The sequence below is a fragment of the Biomphalaria glabrata genome, chromosome 18 (assembly GCF_947242115.1).
Source record: "Biomphalaria glabrata chromosome 18, xgBioGlab47.1, whole genome shotgun sequence".
Classification (NCBI taxonomy): Eukaryota; Metazoa; Mollusca; class Gastropoda; family Planorbidae; genus Biomphalaria; species Biomphalaria glabrata.
Window position 1 is genome coordinate 8544199 of NC_074728.1, and position 20864 is coordinate 8565062.

Below are 20864 nucleotides of genomic sequence, written 5' to 3' on the forward strand. Positions count from 1 at the left end.
CTAGCAGACAGGGCAGCTTTCTTTTTATCCCTCTTGATTAAAGCCGCTTCAATTCTTTTGTTCTCAGCAAGGGTTGTCCCAGCACGCACAGTCTGTCTCCATGCACTCCGGTCTTTGGCTATGTTTTCCCACATACTTTCGCTGATGCCTGAGGCTCTCATGTCTCGCTTGCAGACATCTCTATATGTTAGTCTTGGGCGGCCCTTGGGTCTGACTCCTTCCACAAGCTCAGCATATAAGATATCTTTCGGGATTCTGCCATCTGGCATGCGGGTGACATGTCCGAGCCAGCGTAATCTTCTTTGTGTCAGGAGAGCATACATGCTGTTCATATTGGCCAATCTTAAAACTTCCTGATTGGAGACATGGTCCCTCAAAGAGATGCCCATTATGCGTCTCAGGCAGCGCAAGTGGAAACTATTCAATCTGTGCTCTTGGTACATGTATGTTGACCAGCTCTCACTGCCATAAAGGAGAGTGCTCACAACACAGGCGTTGTAGACTAGGATTTTGGTCGCTGTGGTCAATTTACCATTTTCCCAGACGCGCTTGGAGAGTTTTGCCAATGCTGTGGTAGCTTTTCCTATTCTTTTTGTCAGCTCGATGTCTAAGTCTAGGTTACTGACAATTGTTGAACCCAAGTAGGTAAATTCCTGCACCACTGCAAGGGTGTGGTTCCCAATTTGTATTATAGGTATTTCTGCGACGTCTTGTGCCAGGATTTCGGTCTTGGAGAGACTTATAGTAAGGCTAAACTCTTGACAAGCAGCTGCTAAGGCGTTCACTAGCTTCTGTAGACCTCCTTGTGAGTGAGATACGAGTGCCGCGTCATCGGCAAACAGCAGCTCCCTTATCAAGATACGACGCCTTTTCGTTTTGGCTTTAAGACGTGCCAGGTTAAAGAGCCTTCCATCGGATCTGCTATGGATGTATATTCCGTCTTCCAGGGATTTAAAAGCACTGGATAGTACGACTGAGAAGAAGATGCCAAATAGTGTAGGGGCCAGTACACAGCCTTGTTTGACACCGCTCTTAATGGAGAATGGCCTGGAGGAAAAACTTTCAAACTGAACGGTGCCCTGCATATTTTCGTGAAAAGCTGACACTAGTTTTCTTAACTTATTTGGGCAGCCGATTCTCTCTAGTACAGCAAACAGACCGCTTCTGCTAACAAGGTCAAAGGCCTTGGTCAAATCAATAAATGCTATGAAGAGGGGCTGCTTTTGTTCTCTGCTCTTCTCCTGTAGCTGCCGAAGAGAGAAAATCATATCTGTTGTAGATCTACCTGCCCTAAAGCCACACTGCGACTCTGGATAAACACGATCTGCCAGGATCTGTAATCGCTTTAGTAATACTCTAGCAAAAGCCTTTCCGACTATGCTAAGCAGTGAGATGCCTCTGTAATTGTTACAATCAGAGCGGTCGCCTTTATTTTTATAAATTGTAACAATGTTGGAGTCTTTCAATTCCTGGGGGACCATTCCTTGTTCCCAGCACAAGCTTAGCAGTTCATGGAGTGGTTTGATTAGGGCATGTTTTCCAGCCTGAATTACTTCAGCAGGAATGCCATCTCCTCCGGGTGTTTTCCCATGTAATATATATAGACTAACAATAATAAATAGACTAGAAATATTTTGTGCAGAATTGTTTTCTCTATCAGGTACACTTAAAATGATAGCATAATAATGTCAGTTTAATTTAAAAAGAGAACTGAAAAATACAAGAACATTTAGTGAAAAAAAAGCGACTTCCGGCCCAATACTTTTAATCAAAGAAACGAAACGGACTAGTCCAACAAACCCTATACAAGGATCATGAATGGGCAATGTTGGACCTAATGCGTTTCGTTTCTTAGATTAAAAAGTGGAATCATAAATTGGGCCGGAAGTGCCTTTTTTCCTTATATATCTCTGCATTTTCAGTTCTCTTTTTATTATGCTATAATTTTAAGTGTGCCTGGCAGAGAAAAAAATTCTGCTCAAAAGTACGGGTAGTTGAGATAAAACCCGACAGAGGCTATAAAAAGAAAAGACCTGAAACTAGCGCGTGAAACTACACATTTACAGTACTTTATTTGATGAGTATTTTACCCAAGATCTGTGTTGTTTTTTTAGGACTAGCTTATTCCATCTACCCGGCATTTTCCGATACACAATTTTATACACAAAATAATTGTTGAAAAAATTGTAGTGATTTTAAACTTTAAATGATTACTTAAAAAGGTGTTACTCTAATCAATTTTGAATATTAATTTGTTATGAATGTTACTGTTTATTTTGTGTCTGTTCTAGTTTCTTAAATTTTTCTTGAGTAAAGGGGTCGTTTTTATCCTAAAGGGTATACCTGATTTCTCCAAGCAGCCTTTGTAAAATATTGGTCCTAAATAATGCTATGTTTATAAACATGAATGTACGTGTTAGTTCAATATATTTTATATTACAAGGTAACTATAAATAACCGCATAAATAGTCGTAAGTTTAATTTTTTTTTGTTAGATAAAGTCATATGGCAAATTTTTGTTTATATCCTAATTCTAAAAAAGGAATAATAATAGAATTATACAGTAAAAATAATCACTAAGTTTTTCTTTTAATAGTTTTGAAAGTCTAACTGAGTTTGTGTTTTTGCAGATGTACACAAGCTACACTATGAGTCAGTCCATCTCTTCTAATTGTTTAGAAATGAGTGTAAAAATGTAGGCTTCGATATTTTTAGCCTGAATTTAAGAAGTTACAATCTTATCTTATCTTATATAATACAGACGTTACTTCAAAAAAGAAGATGATTACGTCCTACGCGTCATGCATTTAGTCATGCATATTAACCAATGACTTAAATTCTGCCAAGTCACTGGTTTTCCTGGCTAGCTCAGGCAACCCATTCCATGCTCTAATAGCACTAGGAAACTTTACAAACTTCAAACAACTAATATATTGCCTCTTTCATTAAACTTTGTACTTAAAAAATGAATTTATCCAATGCTCGAAATCCTGATTGTATACTTAGGTCCTATTTAAATCGATCCGGTATCAATGTATTAAGTAGCAATAACCCTGCAAAAAAAATTAAATGAAAGAAGATTGAGATATACATATATTTTTGTGACGGTACGCACCGGTACGGGGTACCGGCACCTTTTTCAATGTCGGGAAAAATGATTACTTTTCTTGTAATTCAACGTTAATTGTTAATTTATTATTAGTTGAAAGTTAGGCAATCTATCACTGAGTACCGGAGCCTCTTTTTTATTTTTACAAAAAAAAAAAGCACTTTATATACTTTCAGCCGACATTAAAAACACCTCTATGTGAACTTCTCAATCATCTAGAGTCTTAGACAGTCATTATTTTAGACTAGATTTAAGTAGAGTCTAGACCTAGATTTATTAGGCCTATTATTATAAAAAAAAATAAAAATAATCAGTCATTATAATAATAATAATAATAATCTTTATTATCCGTAAGGAAATTTGTCTTACAATTTGTGCATTACCAAACAAAAAACATTATAACTATAGACATCATTCGCAATTTTATTATTAGGTCTAGGCAATGAAAAGTAAATCTATTAATAAACTATAATAGATCTAAGTCTAAGTACTAACTTATTAAATAAGTCATTATAAGTAGAAGTATTTTAATGAATATTGTATAGATCTAGATTAACTAGATTATAGATAGATCTCTAGTTTAGTAGATTAAATATAGAGTATAGTAAACGTATTACAGTATTATTAGATCTATGTCTTATGTCTATATCTAATAATCTAATAATTATAAAACTTTAGTCTTTATTAATATCTATAGACTTTTTTCTAATAAAAAATGACTATAGGCATAGCATAGGCTAGACTCGGCAATCTAGTCTCAAGATAGAATCTATACTATTACTAGATCTTTTCGATTTTTATATATAGATCTAGACTAGACTGTATTATATAAGATAATATAAGATAAGAATTAGATTATAGATCTAAATATACTAATGGAGAGATGATATGAGGTGTTAGCTAATAGCGTTGCACAAGAAACAAACCTGGGTTTTTCTAAACTCTAATACTTGGTATGTAATAGTAAAACAGCACCTACCTAAATAAATCGTAACTAGCAATCAAAAACCTATATTTATTGTAGTATATATAGGTCTGTGGTTGTATTTTATATAGCCTTCGTAACTTCTTCTATAGAGAAATGACTTTTGTAATTTCTTTTACTGAAAATTGGGCTATTCGCGTCTGACACATATATAATTTTTATGTTCAGCAACAAACCCTATTGGAAAGGGATGGGGGATAAATAACGGGGTATCTGGGTGATCGCTTTTTAAAATCTAAATCATCAGCCTGACATTAATAAACTTGTATCCTAGAAAAGATGTTAAGTATCAGGACAACGCCGAACCATAGTATTTTTTTTTTATAAATACAGAGGCGCTACTAATTTAGTTAACTAAAGGTCAGGTAATTCCACTAATTCTTGCGTATTCTATTGTATTGTTTCCAATTTACATAAAACTAGCAGTCTATGTTTTCCAACTGATTTTTTGGCTGCGGCCCTTCAGGTCATGGTAAGTTTTTATGCGGCCCATACACCTTAATGAGTTTGACATGCCTGCTGTATAATAAAGTACACAAAATTGCAAGTCACAAATTTTCGTTTCATAAAACTCTTATCGGCCAGTTTATATTTATTTATGTCTATGGTTTAGTCATATCTGTGAATACTGAAGGATTTATTTATTTATTTATTGGTATCAACAAAATAATTAATTACCGGTAATTAATTAACCAATAGGTTTTTTTTTAAATTGATTCATGTTTTGTCTACGCCATTGAATAATTGTGCAAAGTTTCATCTTTTATATTTGTATTGTTAAGTTCTGTTATACTACTACTACTACTAATAATAATAATAATAATCTTTATTATCCGTAAGGAAATTTGTCTTACAATTTGTGCATTACACCAAACAAAAAACATTATAACAATAAGAAACCAAAATGTACATTCACACCTAACTACTATATTTACATACAAACAAATGTTTACTATTTTTTTTAAAGAGAAAAAAATCTATTTAGTATGCATTATAAGTTAGACATAATTTGAAACGAATAGTAATCTTGTAAACTGCTTTTTCTTTCAATATTTTTTTAGTTCGATTTTTCATTCTTTTTCTTGAACATTCGAATAACAAGAGATTGAGCCTTTTCAAAACAATTAGATCAATTATAAGACATCAGTAAGGCCAGGGGAGGCGCTTGGCTTCCGAACAGGGGGTCCCGGGTTCGAATCTTGGTTAAGATTGGGATTTTCAACTTCGGAATCTTTGGGCGCCTCTGAGTCCACCCAGCTCTAATGGGTACCTGACATTAGTTGGGGAAAAGTAAAGGCGGTTGGTCGTTGTGCTGGCTACATGACACCCTCGTTAACCGTATGCCACAAAAACAGATGAACTTTACATCATCTGCCCTATAGACCACAAGGTCTGAAAGGGGAACTAGTTAGGCCAGGTTCACATCTAACTTTACATTCACTTTCACCTATCCTTTGATCTGCTGGACCGTAGGGGCACTACACAAGATCTGTCAACCTTCTTTTCCCATTCTTATCTGTCATTTGTCTTTGAGATAATTTCATTCGGATGTTCTTTCTGAAAATATTGAAGCCTGCCTTTTTTCCTGCCTGGGTGGACCACTTCGGGGGCCGATTTTGAGCTTGTGTTTCCACACAAACTGTCTTTGTAACCTTGTTTTGTTTTTTTTTTTTCAAAATAGTGATAGTGCTCATGAAGTTTGAAAAAGACGAAAGTAGGGGGGGGGGAGTACGTAGAGAATCAGGCCTAAGTAGACCTACTACCTACACGTATTTCTTACTAAAGGGCCTATATTTACTTTTACAGGTATTTCATGACATAATCTCTATAAATAGCGATAGTAAATTCGAATACATGATATAGTTTCCTTGCTCAAAGTAGACCGCTGTTGGTCTTTTTTTTTTTAAAGAGAAGTAGACCTGGTGTTGGTCAAACAAATCTTTGGAGTCATATGGCGATTGCACCGGCCACCGCGCGTACGGCTCGGGATGAGTTGATCGGGTCAAGTGTTTCGTTACGCGTAGGCCCGCATTCTTTACCAGTGTTGTAGCGTGACCTCCGTCGAAGGTGAGTACCACATTGAAACGGAAATGTATAACGTATATTCACGCGCAATCAAAGCGACCCCCCCCCCCAAAGCGCATGCGCGTGTGACTGAAAATAAAGCACAAAGCAAGACCTTTTGAACTTGCTGCTAGATACGATTTCAACGCCTTGCTCTTCAGTGGGGTAGCTAGGAATTAGCTAAAATTTGAGGGCTCGGGGGACTTGACCTCGGGGCGCCTGCATTTCGCGTAATATTTTTTATATTTAATGTAAAAAAAACAACCCAGTCATTTAGGGGTCTCCACAAGTTGGGGCCCGGGGGGATTTTCAAATTCTCTCCCTCCCTCCCTCCTTGTTACGCCTCTGGCGTAACTAAATCTTTTTATACATTTCCCACTAAAATGGCCCTCGTCTGGGAAAACAAAAACATAGTTTTGTGCTGTTTTTATCTGTCCATTTGTCTGTAACGTTTTAATAGGGGGGCTCAATGGTAATGTCTTCGATTCCGAAAAATTAACGATCAGTGCTGTGTTTCATATGACTGTGTTAACCCATTTGTGACCTGAATATTTTTCAACATCTGATGAAGGCAAAGCCGTTGTCCACCGGGGGTAAAAGAAACTAACTAAACAATACTTTTGAAAATCCATTTTCTCACAGCCTGTATCGTTCACAAAAATGTTCATTGTGTACTGGAAGTTACAGCCCCCCCCCCCCCCAAAAAAAAAATATGCCCAATGTTCTTACATACAGGCCTGTAGGCCACTATTGGAAATGTTCACGATAAATCAAAGCATGTCATTGTTACCAGCTACACAAAAGCAACAAACTGAAGAGCTTTGAAAAGTTGATTATGCAGTGCTAGAATAGAGAAAAAAAAACGTAACTTATCTGCTACTAGCGGATCCAGAACTTTGGAGTGGGGGGGGCGTTTTCTTTCCAGGCCACAACAGTAACACCCAGTAAACCCTAACCATAAACGTGCGTATATTGGGGAGATGAATTGGTCACTATCTGAGTGAATTTTATAGTAATCGCTTTTTAAAAGCATTTATAAAAAAAGGGAGGGGGGGGGTAACAACGTGAATTCGAACTCGTGGCTCATGGCTCCTCGGGCCGACGTGCTAACCACTTTGGAAGTGAGATAGGCCTACTTATAGCTTAGAGAAGATGGTATATACTTATATATTGTTTGTTTCAAGCTAGAGCGGCGAATTATGAAGGGGACTAATTCAACTTGTACCACCACTTCAGTTGGTTATTTATTTTATCTATTCTTGTTTTGTCAAGTAAAAGAGATAATTATGAAAAATTTCAGCTTGATCCGAGGTTGGGTGTGGGAGAACTAACGTGTCCAAACTTTTTACCAGACAAACAGACAGGCAGAGTGAGTGGATAAAAGTTTTGTAATTTAAAGTCTAGCAAGAGACCTAGGAGAGAGGCGTTTGCTTGTTTTTCGTCTTTCCTGCGGGACCGGTATATATTCAATGAGGGGCACATGATGATGTAATTTTTTGTTTATTGATCTAATACAGGTCTATAACGTTTTGTATTTGTCAAACGATTAAAAAAAATAGGTCTCGGAGACCTACTTATATTATAAACATTTTCAAAACAAGATGTTTGGTCCGTGCACTGAAAAAGCCCGCAGACCGCAGCTTTTGAGAGAGAAACGAGACACCGCTAGATGCGTTTGTTGAGTCCATAGAGCGTATGGTTGATGGGCATATTGAGTGATCAGTTCGCTAAGGTACAAAGGCATTTCTTTACTATAGATACACTGGTGACAAAGTGTGGCCACCTTGTGGTTGATTGGTCAAACTGTAGTTTTAGTTAAACTTCTATAGTAGCCAAATCATGATCCCTCTTAGATTTTCATACTTTGTTCTTTGTCATTTTCAGTTTTTATTATAATTATTTTGTTGGCTTGTTTGATGTCCATGAATTGGAAATATACCCAGTAGGCCTAATTGCTAAGAATTATTATAAAATACCATTAAACAGACTATATCTAAAAGTAGTAGGCCTAATAATTATTCTAAAATACCATTAGATATGGGATAGGGTTTATTTATGAGTATTAAATATTCTTATGAAATACCAAAAGTTATATTTTGTTAGTACGTCTTTATTATCGATGTGGTGTAATTTATATCCTGTTTACAAAGATTCAAATAAGTATTTTATAAGATTTTAATTTTTTTTTCAAAAACTTGGATGCTTACCTGGTTTTGGCCCGGGGGGGGGGGGATACATTGTCAATTATTTTCTTAGAAATTGTGTTTTTTTTTTACCTAAAGTCATAAACACCATTCCTATTTTCCCGTTGCTATAATTATAATTCTTATATTACAGTCTTATAGCTATACAATATATTACATATATAAACAGTAGCGAAGATATTTCTTTAGCTGAGAAATGTTTTGGGCTTGCTCTGGTAAGCATGAATCTATTTCTCTTCTTAATCTTGGACGTACTGTAAAGAAGGATGCTTGATTCAGACAAGTTATAATTAGGCTTTATTAGTCAATAATCTTTCTCGGATTCAAACACATTTCAAATCACATCTTCAAAAAGTTTAAACTAGCTTAAGAATAGACATTTTTTTTTACGAAACTCACTATTACTGAGTAAGTGTGTTTCTATGGTGACAGTGGAAAGAGGTTAGCGATTGGTTGTGAATGATGCAAGAAAAGTGGCATTGTCTTCATTGGTCTTAGTTAAAACAGACGCCTTCAGAACGTGAGACTGAAAGGTTGTGTTAGCGTAGTGAGTTAGATTTTGTTAAAAAATATTATTACTTACATGGGCATAGCCATAATTTTTTGTTTTCGGTAGTGGGGGAGGGGGGCGGGTGTTGGGAGGGATTTTTTTTTATCTCCCCCACCGGCCAAAAAAAGATTGGACGTACTGTAAAGAAAACGGCCAAAAAGATCATATATATATATATATATATATATATATATATATATATATATATATATATATATATATATATATATATATATATATATATATATATATATATATTGTGATGTTGCTTATTCAGGCTGTCTTGAAGTCAACCAATTACTCTGCAAGCGTTTGGGTGTAATTGTTCGGGTGTATTCCGTGTAGTTGAACAACAATACATATAGAATAAAACAACATCTGTTTTTAACGAGTGAAGAGATGTAGTCAACTCTGATGAACAAGTTCATATGGATTTATTCTGATAAAAGGCCACAGTAGAAGTCTCTGTCACTAAACACGTCGTTACCCTGGAGTATTCTATCGCTAACTGATTTTCCGGTCTCTAACCCAACATATCCCAAACGTCACTAGTCCCGTTCAATATGCGTCTTCTATGGTGCGTCGCTAAATAACTAAACTATAAATAAGGTGTCTAACAATATATATATTAGGGGTGCACCGGATAGTACTTTTTAATATCCGGCCGGAGCCGGATATAACCGGATAGTAAAATTAGATATTCGGCCGGAGCCGGAGCCGGATACCTACATGACTCAAACAGCTCGTTTTACTGAAGTTTTTGCAAATCTTCTATATAACATACCTATATTCATATTATTTTGTTATTTACTTTCTTACTTTAAACTCTATCACTGATTGAGCATTTTTTTTTTACAGATATGCTTATCATAAACTAATCTTTGTAACATGAGATGGTGTGTGCGTATGTATGAGGCCGCTAATTGTAAGGTAGAATGTGGGATAACTCATGCAGAATATATAAACTTATATGTAACTAAGGTAAAGGTAAAGTTCAATCTTGGTTTTATAGTGTTAATCTCTCTTAAGTACAGTCTAAGTTGTATAGTGGGTGGATGTTTGTGTTCATGTATATGACACCATCAACTTGTCATTAGGCTCGTGTTTTAAAGGCCACAAACCGCTTCTGGTTTGTACCTAATACAGATAGTGGCTACGTAAATACTTCAGTAATTTCAGTAATAACGAGGAGTTACTTAACACTCTTAAATTATTATTAAGAATATTGTGATTCAATCAAAACACGCATAACACAAGAGTAAGATTTAAAGTTAACACATTAGAAAAAGTAATTCAACAGTAATATTTATTTATTTATTTACAAAAGAATACATAATGCTAATTTAATATAATAAACATATACACATCCTTTAAAAGTTAAAGCATTAAAGTACAGCAAAAAGAAAATGAATCTACATGACAAGAACTAGGTTTCAGATGAATTCATTAGTTGTTTGTTATATTAAAGATGAGTTATATTTTAGAAAATTCTACTCCAAGTAAACAAACTCAGTTCCCTCATAAGATGTGACCTCTAGACAGTGTCAACACGTTGACATCTGGCTTAATGTGGTCAGTTGCCTATCTGTGAACTCAATGTTATGGACTAAACAAACAAAAGGAGGTGGGGGTTGCTCATCTCTACATCTGGAGATATACCCACACATCTAGACAGATTATCAGTGTGACGTAGTTAAGGAATATTACGTGTTTACAAGTCCACTCAAAGGTCAAGACAAGCTTTTAAAATGTGCCAGACATCGCTGCTTCGTATGTAATACGAATTTATAATGTAAAGTCTAGTCTACCCCCCCCCCCAATAACAAACCTAGTTCCCTCGTGTGACCTCTAGAGAGTGCTTACGTCCATCGTATCTGACTTGGGGTCACCTGTCAATCAATGAACTCAATGTGATGGGCTAAACAAATAAAAGGGGAGGGAGTTGTTCATCTAGAAATCTACCTGGTTACCTTAGAGGTGTGGCTCTTGTAGTCCAGCCCCCCCCCCCAATAAAGATTAACTACTAAGTAAACAAACTCAGTTCCCTCGAAAGGTGTCGCCACTAGAGAGTGTCAATACGCTGACATTAAACCTACGTCCATCGTATTTAACTTGTGGTTACCCGCCCATAAAAAACTCAATGTGATGGACTAAACAAATAAAAGGGGGTGGGAGTTGTTCATCTCTACCTCTGGAGATATACCCGCACAGCTAGACAGACGTCTGGTCAGCGTGACGTAGTCAAGGAATGTAGCATTTTAACATGTTAACTAACTTACTCAAAGGTCAAGACAAATTGAAAAAAGTGCCAGCCATTGTTGCTCTGTATGGAAAGCGCATTTATGATGTAAAGTTTCATCTCTATTTATATTAAGTTATTAACACGCCTTGTCTTTATAATAAACGATGTTTGGTGCATATTCATAATGGCTCTATTTTAAAGCACATTATTTTGTTTTCATATAAACATTAATACATTCTATAACAGACAGTAATGGAACGAGGTCCACTTTATGCATATTAAATTATGTACTTTTTACTATCCGGTTTACTATCCAGTAGTGATATCCGACCGGAGCCGAATAGCACCGGATAGTAAAAAATGCCGGATATTCGGCAGAAGCCGGAGCCGGAGGGACTATCCGGTGCACCCCTAATATATATATATATTTATATATATATATATATATATATATATATATATATATATATATATATATATGGGGCGGTTTTTGAGTTTGTGTTTTCACACAAACTTTCTTTGTAACGTTGTAGGCTATATTTCATGAAACAAGTAGGCATATTTACAGTGTTCATATCGCATAAGTAGGCCTATGGGGGGGGTGCGAGGGGGGGGGGGTACAATTTATTTTCTTTGATATTCTCTGTTACTAGAAATTTGAAGCTTCGACTTTGAGCCATAGGTGACAACTTGCACCCCCCCCCCGGTGAGGTTCCTAAGGACCGAATCCATCACACTGGCGGGGATTGAAGAAAGCCACAACAAACATGTCCTATCCACACACCGTTCCTCAAATGAACGTTTTTATGGCAGACACCTGTACGGCTGATGTGGTACAGAACGAATATGGGGAGTTTCCCTGAGGTACTCGGTAATTGGCCTCGCTTCTAATCCGAGCGCATTGGGATATGAGCAATCGGTAATAGGGATGCAACACTTTACATCTGGTTGGATCTTTCCCAGACAGATCGAAGTTTCCTATTCAGACCGGCAGATGGAGGCAATCTTTCATAGGTCTAGAGTTCTAAGAGTCATAGACTCAACTTTTATGACAATTAGAAAGTAGGCTACCAGATGTGGAAAAATATGCTTACTTCACGTAGTCATGTGAAACACTGCATGCACTCGGCATCCTTAAATAATTTTAACCTTCGCAATCGAAGACATTGCCATTATTATACTAATTAATTTCATACGAAGAATAAATATATAGCCTATATTAAATGTGACAGAATAACGTGGGTTGTTGAAAAGATTTTGTATTTTTGTGTGATTTTATTGTCTTACCCATGATCAAATGATAATTAATAGCCCTTCTTATTGATGCTCTTCTATTAGTAGGCCTATAACTATAATTAAGAAATGATTAGAAATCTCTGTTAGTCATTATGAGCAATCTTATCTTGTCAAATAGCTCTATTGAAACTTTTATGTTGACTCTGTATCAAGCTAGATAATTAGGTCTTCATCGAGTGACAAATAGATCTAGATTAGATCTATACTCTAAACGTGCTGAAATTTTGAGTTCATTTGAGGACACGCAAATGGTAAGAGGGTCGAAATGCCCTGCTTAGATCTAGTCTAGTCCTTTGACCCCATTTTTTTTCTTTCTTTTAGCCTTCACACAATAAGGATCACGTGACATTAAACAGGTCAAGATGGAGACTGAAACTGGTAAAGTCCAAAAATTCTCATTGTTTTACTCAATAATCTAAATCTAGATCTGTTTGTGTTTCTTATAAAAAAATATCTTTTTAATTACTTTTAAAGGGGATTTAAAATGGATATTTTGATATACTACCTGTGATCTAGATCTAGATCTATAGTGACTATACTACTAAAGGATAGGGATAAGTTCTAACTGTTCTGCCAACTTCTGCTAACTAAACTAAGTAACCAAGTCCAAGTCTATTAGATTTATATTTATTAGATAATTACCGTATAACTATTAGATCATCTACATATAGCAGTATAATTTGAGTATAGAGGTCTAGATCTAGGGGATAGCGTACTTACGAACTAGACTAGAGTTAGAGTCTCAGTCTATAGTAGTCTATACTGGCTAGATGTACTCACCTAGTGACATGACTAGTGCCCACTAGGCTAGGGTAAAACTTCCCACCCAAGGCCAAGATTATCATTGTCATTATTAACATTTATTATTTTTTATTAAAAATGGGGGGAGTCTAGACTTACTAAAAAGTTACTTAGTCTAGTAAGACTAGTGACTAGAGACTCGGCGAAGACGTCACAGTCATGAGAGTGTGGTGATAGATTGTAACACATCTGTCTAGAGTCTAGACTTAGACTAAACAGATCTTGATTAGATCTAAAATGTTTGTTTGTAAAATGTTTTACATGTTTAGGATGTTCCTTCAGAGTTGATAGTTTACTTCCTAGTCCAAACCTCCCACAGGACGACGGGGATGGGAGTGGGCAGGGTTTAAACCCAGGACCATAGATAAATCTAAACAACAGACCAGCCCGCAAACCAGGCAGCCATCCATATAAATAGTCTAGACTAGACTAGAGAGTAGTTAAATCTAGTAGAGACAGACTCACAGATTCATGAGAGTGTCACAGTGATGAGTGAATGTGCATGGTTATACACTAAGTCTAAGTTACACAGTCACTGAGTTAGAGTCTATACACAGATCAGTAGATCTAGATCTAGATTAAATAATTAAATGTAGATGTAGATCTATACTTGACTTATGCTATTATCTGTACATTATAGATATAGCATACATGTCTAGATCTAGACCTAATAATATACTCAGTTACTAACAGTCTAAACTGTCTCTGAACTTTCTGTCTATAGTCTAGACAAAGTACATACATCAAACTGTCTAGTAGACCTAAGATCTAGTATAATGACTAATACTAATTAGTAGTGACATTGAATAGAGGGATATTATTATTAGTCTAAGTCTAGAGTCTTGCAGTCACAGTTACGATTACAGTAGACTGGGAAACTGCTGTGTGAGAGACATCAGTCAACCATAGCTAAAGCCCAGACAGAAATAAGATGATCCATCTAGTCGCTTTGCAACTGAAGGATGCCTATATAACATTCATAAATAATATCATCTTAATCTAGATTTAGATCTAGACTTATCGAAAATAAAACAACCAATGTTTTGGATGTACTTTCAGAATTGATTTAACGATTTAAATTACAGCCAAACTTAAATGTCCCAAAGGACTGCTTGGGATGGTGGAGGGCAGGGATCAAAGCTGGGACCATCGACAGTCCAGAGCTAATACCATATGACTAGGCAGCCAGTCTGTTATGGGCCTAATACCTATTATGTATAAGTAAAATGCCCAGTTTATAAATATTAATTATTACTGATATTACTGAAATGAAATAACTAAAATTTAGATCTGAAGTAAAATATCTTCTTTAAGGGCTAGATAAGAGGCCTTTTAAGGATTCCTAGTCATTCGATTTTTGACATATAAACTCATAAATTACAGACATTCCTTCGAAAGAGAAAGTAATAACATCTTATGCATATCCATGGGTTAATCTGTTTGTGCATGTTAATTAATTTGAGTCTTACATTCTGCCAAGTCATTAGTTTTCCTGGCTGATTCAGGCCACCCATTCCATGCTTCAATGGTACCAGTGAAGTAGGAGCACTTGACAATTTGTACAAATTTGTCCTAATATATAAAATAATAAATGTGCCTTTATCTTTGTGTCTTTGTTTGAAGTATTGTCGCTGCTTTACTTTTTAGTCTTCTGTCTTGCAGTGTCTCTAAATGTAGTGATTTTACTAATGGTGTTACTTAGGTCAAATGCGAAAAATGGTTTGATATAAATCTTGTGGCTCTATTTAGTGTGTCTGTTCTAGTTTCTTTGTTTTCTTGAGTTGAGGGTTCCCAAACAGATGATGCATATATATATATATATATATATATATATATATATATATATATATATATATATATATATATATATATCATATATATATATATATATAATTCTAAAACACATATTCATCTCCTCTCTGTTTTGGACTTAACCTGCCTACTAAGCTGTATGAAAGCTGTAATAGGACTAGTGTTCATTTACATTTTAATGACAAGTTGAAAATGTTAATAATGAACAGGATGACATGTAGAACCATGTCAAAAGTTGTCTTGTAAAAACTTGTCTCTTGAATGGGATGACAAACACATAAGTGAATATTTAAATGATATGGTGAACTCCAAAATTAGAATAAGTAAAATAACAAGTATTTACAGAATAATCAAATTTAACTAATATTTATAATCAATTTTAACTAAGTGTAAGAATTAATCTATTTTGTGGTGGTATGATTATAGTTTGATTGATAAGATTTAGCAATATTGTAGTGCTGATGCTTAGTATTTTAAACATTTGTAAGACATTTGAGATAAACTACAATCACAAAAGAAAAAAAAAAAAGCTTATAAAGGTATCACTTCATCTGTGACCCTATTTAACAAGGTGTGTATTAAATGTAATTTTTTGAAACATTTACCTTTTTTTTTCTTGGGATTCTGAATAGATGATTGATATTTTGGTTAAAAAATGTGTCCATTTGTGTGAATCTTACTTGGCATCCTTTTTATTTGTACACATATTAATTTTTATTATTTCAGAGAGATGTGTCATCAGATTGTTTCATGATTTTAAAGTCTGATGTTTTTAGTTAGATTAAAAAAAAAAAGATAAAAAATGATATGATTAAACTAATATTAATAATGCAGCCAACAAAAAAAATATATTTATAATTATACAGTTTGTTTTCATGCTGTTGATGAAAAGATTTGATTACCATTCGTTTAATATAAAGGATGATGAAAGCTCTAATTGGTGACTCATATTGTGATAATGATGTTGGTGTGGACAAATTTATAGCTTTGATACAGGAACATTCTTGGCCTATTTGTTTGGATATTGATTGTAATGTAATGTTAGTGTTTTTTTTGTGTGCTTAACTTATTTGTTTAATATGTCTGTTAACAACTTGAGAATTGGGGTTATGTCCAGCTATGCTGAAAGGCCTATTTGGTCATAATCATAACCCATTAGAAAAACAAAAGAAACTGAAAGAGCAAACAGTCAAAGAAACACAAGTTAAAATGTAAAAAACTACAATAGTTAAATATTTTTACAAAGCTTTTATCAACTCACTGTCTTTCTGGCTGGACGCTTTTACATGCTATTTTTTCTCCTTCCTATTTTCAGATCAAGTTGAAACTTTGCACAATTATTCATTGTCAATGACAACACATAAATCAATCAATCAATTAGTTGAAATTAACTAGTTTTGTTTTATATAGAAATAAAAAAACAACTAAACCCTGTGTAGACAATTAGGTCAGTCAATAACATGTTTTAAACTAACAATGGACTATAAAAGCTTCTATTTTTATAAGTACTTGAATAGCTCATTGGCTTCCATTATGGTGGCTTGGGAGCTTGAATTTGAATTAAGACTTGAGAAACTAAAAAAAATGCTTTTGAAAAAACAGGACAGAAACCTTCTCCCAGATACCCCAAATTGTCAATAAAAATGATTGAACCATTGCACACTTAAAACTACAAGTTGCACTAAATAAAAACAATTTATAAAAATATTTCCAACCACACAAATTTATTATTGTTATTCTGGATCTGTACAAAATTAATTATGATTGATTCAAGATAATTGATCACTCATTTATAATAAAAAAAAAGATTTTAAAAAAATATTTTACTTGTTCCTAATATAGATTAGAAGAAAACACTGCTTAGTATTTGCTTTATTTAATAGTGACTATCATTTACTTTGAAAACAAACCTAACATGCTCAAAACTCTTTTTTTTTCTCAATCTTTGGTTTTATTTATTTTAAATATAGATCATCCCTTCAAATCACTTTTAAAGGAGGTTACCATTGGAGATGAAACTTATAAATTCTTCAATACAGCCCAACTAGGAAAAGACATAATAGGTAAAAATTGTTTTAAATTGTGGTAATATTTTAATTTATTATAAGATAATAGTAACATTCTCTGTGATAAAAGGCTTTGTGAAACACTTTTGTTCTACATTGTACTTATAAGGATCACAGGTTAAAGTGCTCTCAAAATGTTTGACAAAAAAAAAGGAGAAAAGTAGAAGTATGCCTTTAGTGTCATGATTGTGAACTTTGGCCTTAATTTCAAAGGTCATGTTGAAGATAAGCCAACAGTGAGACCCATTTGCTGTCCTTTCTTTTAATTTCATTTTGCAGGGCCTATTGTCATAGAAATATTTGACCTATTAAAACCTGACTCTGATAATGTCACTCTAGTTTGATACTTTTACCTAAGTGATAAACAAGCTAGGCATGCATTTGATGAACAGTTTTAGTTTTGTCCTAGTTTATTTACCATACAACACAATCTCTCAACAATGAAATTGAAACAATTCAGAATTTTCAAAACATCAATATAACCTCTATTCTCATTTTAGTATTGACCCTTTTCCTCTAACATCACTTTAATAATAACCTTTTCCCTCCAAGATGACTTTAGTAATAATAACCATTTGCCCAAAGATTACTTAAATAATGACCCTTCCCCCATTAGCACTCATAATAACCTTTAAAAGATGTGCCTCTATGAAACATTTCATTGTACACCATTATGACATTCCTTTTTATACTTACTTCTTATAACCCTTTATACTTTTTCTTAGTTAATCATAGTCATCACATTCTATCCATTTACTTATGCCCCCTCTTCCCTTAGGTCTATATTATTATCCACCTACTAAAATTTCTTCATAAGATAGATATTTAATTGTTTTCCACTTCTAATTTTTATGATGCCTTTTTCTGTCTTCTTTCTGAAACTCCCAATGCTATGAGCATATTTATATCACAGTTTAAAAAAAAAAGCGCTTTTAGGAACTTATTAGAGATATGCAAATTAGGTGTCATATTCGTGTATTAGATTTATATTACTAAATAGTGCTTTTAAGCCCTTTACATTGTCTGTTTTGTATGATCTAATCAAACTTAATGCTTCTTTGTTTCAGACCAACTTCCCTATTCAGTCCGTATACTTCTAGAATCAGCCATTCGTAACTGTGATAATTTTCATATTCTACCTGGAGATGTTACAAAGGTGTTAAAATGGAAAGAGCTTCAGAAAGAGGAGGGGGAAATTCCATTTCGTCCCGCAAGAGTAATTTTGCAGGATTTCACGTAAGTTTTTTTTTTTTTTTCATTTCTTTGCTACAAGTTTTATGAGAGTTTAAATTTCAAGGGCTGGACAGAAATTGTTAAGACTTTAGGGTCATAAACATTTCAGTAAATATAAAAAATCAGTAAATACATTTTAAATATTTGTTTTGTTACAATTTTTGCTATATAGGACATTTAAAAAGTGGAAATTTTGAGAGTGTTGATTGTTTGGGATTCATCCTTGTTTTAGTAGATTGGTCCGAAAGGGAGTGTGGGCCTTGTTCAATGATTTTGTGTATGATGACAGAGGAGAGGTTGAGCACTTGTAGATATGCTAAGTGTATTCCACTGATACACATGAGGAAATAAAAAAATGTTGAGAAATACTGATTTATTTCAAGTTTTTGTCTGTGATAGATTTGTTTGTCTTCTTTTGTTTTAAGGGTATACACACTGACTTATCATTGTTCAATGTTTTAGGGGTGTGCCCACAGTGGTAGACTTTGCCATGTTATAGGGTATGCCCTCTGAATTATCATTGTTCCATGTTTTAGGGGTGTGCCCACAGTGGTAGACTTTGCCAGTATGAGAGATGCTGTGAAAAGACTCGGCGGTGATCCAGAGAAGATCAATCCTGTATGTCAAACTGACCTGGTGATTGATCACTCTGTGCAAGTGGATGTCTCACGCAGGTACTTCTAGTCTTTCATTTTGTCAGCATTTTGATGTGAGCTAAAAAAAAAACAGTGGACAGCATTTTAAATTGCTGTACCCTAGTGGTGCTTATTTGTTGCTAAAATGGACTCCTTATCATTTTTTAAAAACTTTTGGAGTATTTAATGATAAGTAATACCACATAATACAAGTATTATTACATGACAAAGTACTGTTATATAGAAGAGGATACTACCACATGACAAAGTGCTCAAAATATTGCTAGATAGGCTAATAAAGTGCTCCTTTTTGGGATTTGTTTTATGAATAAAATTCTACTGACTTAATTGGCTTTCCAATGTTTTTCTGTCTAGTAGTTCAGAAAAAAAAATTAATACAGGATCTTGAGTGCAGTAGTGCTTTTGTCATGTGTTAAAACCTTTACCATATAATGGTGCTTTTTATCATTCAATAGTTGTTTTCTAAATATGGAGTACATTTTTTCATGTGATTGAATAGTTGTTCTTAAACAGTAAAAAAACAACATAAATACTTTAAGTAAATATGCAGTGGTGAAACAGTTTTGTTTCTTGAAATAATAATTCTACAAAGCTTTCATACCAAAATGTTTACCAGTCTAACCTTAACTTTCTTGCTTGTACTCTGCACTGTATACCTTATTACCATTAGCTCTCTATGTAGCACTCTTTTTTTTTTTTTTTACTTCCTTATTAACAGCACACTCCTGTTTTTCTAGCTTGCCAATGTTTTTTTTTTTTAAAGTAATTTTGTAAACAAGTCATTGGGTTTGAGGTAAGACATGTTTGTATGGTTATACTTCTATCTTCAAAATATTCTAGGTGGACCTGGAAACTTCCTCAATTTCAGAATTGACATTGTTTTTTTCTTTCTGATTTTCTTTCTATCTGTGGACTTTTTGGAATGCAATCTGTACGTTTCAGGCCAGTTCATTTCTTCATTTGATCCAACCTGCTTCTCTTCCAATTTTCCTGTTCTATATGTAAGGTACACTCTAGAATAATCTTGGTCATGGACTCTATATACATGACTTTATCTAAGCTAATGTTATTACACATGAAGATAAGTGCAAAAACATGTTTTGCCTTTGTTTTGATGACCCTGAATACTCTTTGAGGAAACTTCAGTTATAGTTACATTTGTTTATTAAGTTGTATCAGACATTTTTTTTTTCTGCAAAGAAGAGGTGCTCCAACTGAATAGTGCAAATTATGCCTAGACTCTACTGTCTCTGAAGTGCACATTATGCCTAGACTCTACTGTCTCTGAAGTGCACATTATGACTAGACTCTACTCTCTCTGAAGTGCACATTATGCCTAGACTCTACTGTCTCTGAAGTGTAACATTTTGCCTAGACTCTACTGTCTCTGAAGTGGAAATCTTTTGTCTTGACTCTACTGTCTTTAAAAGTATCATATGTTGATCAATCAATAATCTCTTGCTTGGATAGTTGAGTGAGTTTGAATCTTGATTTGGCAGACTGGATTTTCATTACGTTTTTAAAATCTTTCAATTTATAGCCCAAGTATTTGGGTCTTGCATTTAAAGTTGAAATAATTTAAAAAGTATTCCTTTTTTCTCGTATTTTTTTTTGCTTCTATTAGTGGCCTAAACTAGTGTTTCCCAAATTGTGTTCCAAGGCACAGAGGCCTAAATAGGTTTTCCATGAATTACTGGAATAATTAACTAGTAGGCCATCACATGAATTAATTTCTCAAAAAAATAGCAAAGTGTTCCGCTAATTACTCAGAATGTGTGAAGTGTTCCGTAAATGAAACAGTTTGGGAAACACTAGCCTAAACTCTAAAATCGTCCATTTTTTGCTC

The 20864-nt window shown here is 34.4% G+C and overlaps 1 protein-coding gene across 2 annotated transcripts in view; it reads left to right on the top strand.

The window, feature by feature from the left end:
* Positions 1–8502: 8502 nt before the first annotated feature.
* LOC106077989 (cytoplasmic aconitate hydratase-like) overlaps positions 8503–20864 on the top strand; it is a 28416-nt gene continuing 16054 nt past the window's right edge. The window contains exons 1-5 of one of the 2 annotated variants that reach the window (XM_013238704.2): positions 8503–8577; positions 12772–12828; positions 17034–17126; positions 18197–18365; positions 18899–19036. In XM_013238704.2, the coding sequence (XP_013094158.2) occupies positions 12813–12828; positions 17034–17126; positions 18197–18365; positions 18899–19036 (416 nt within the window). In that variant the 5' untranslated portion in view covers positions 8503–8577; positions 12772–12812. The remainder of the gene's footprint in view (positions 8578–12771; positions 12829–17033; positions 17127–18196; positions 18366–18898; positions 19037–20864) is intronic. The other variant, XM_013238706.2, reaches the window with a different exon arrangement.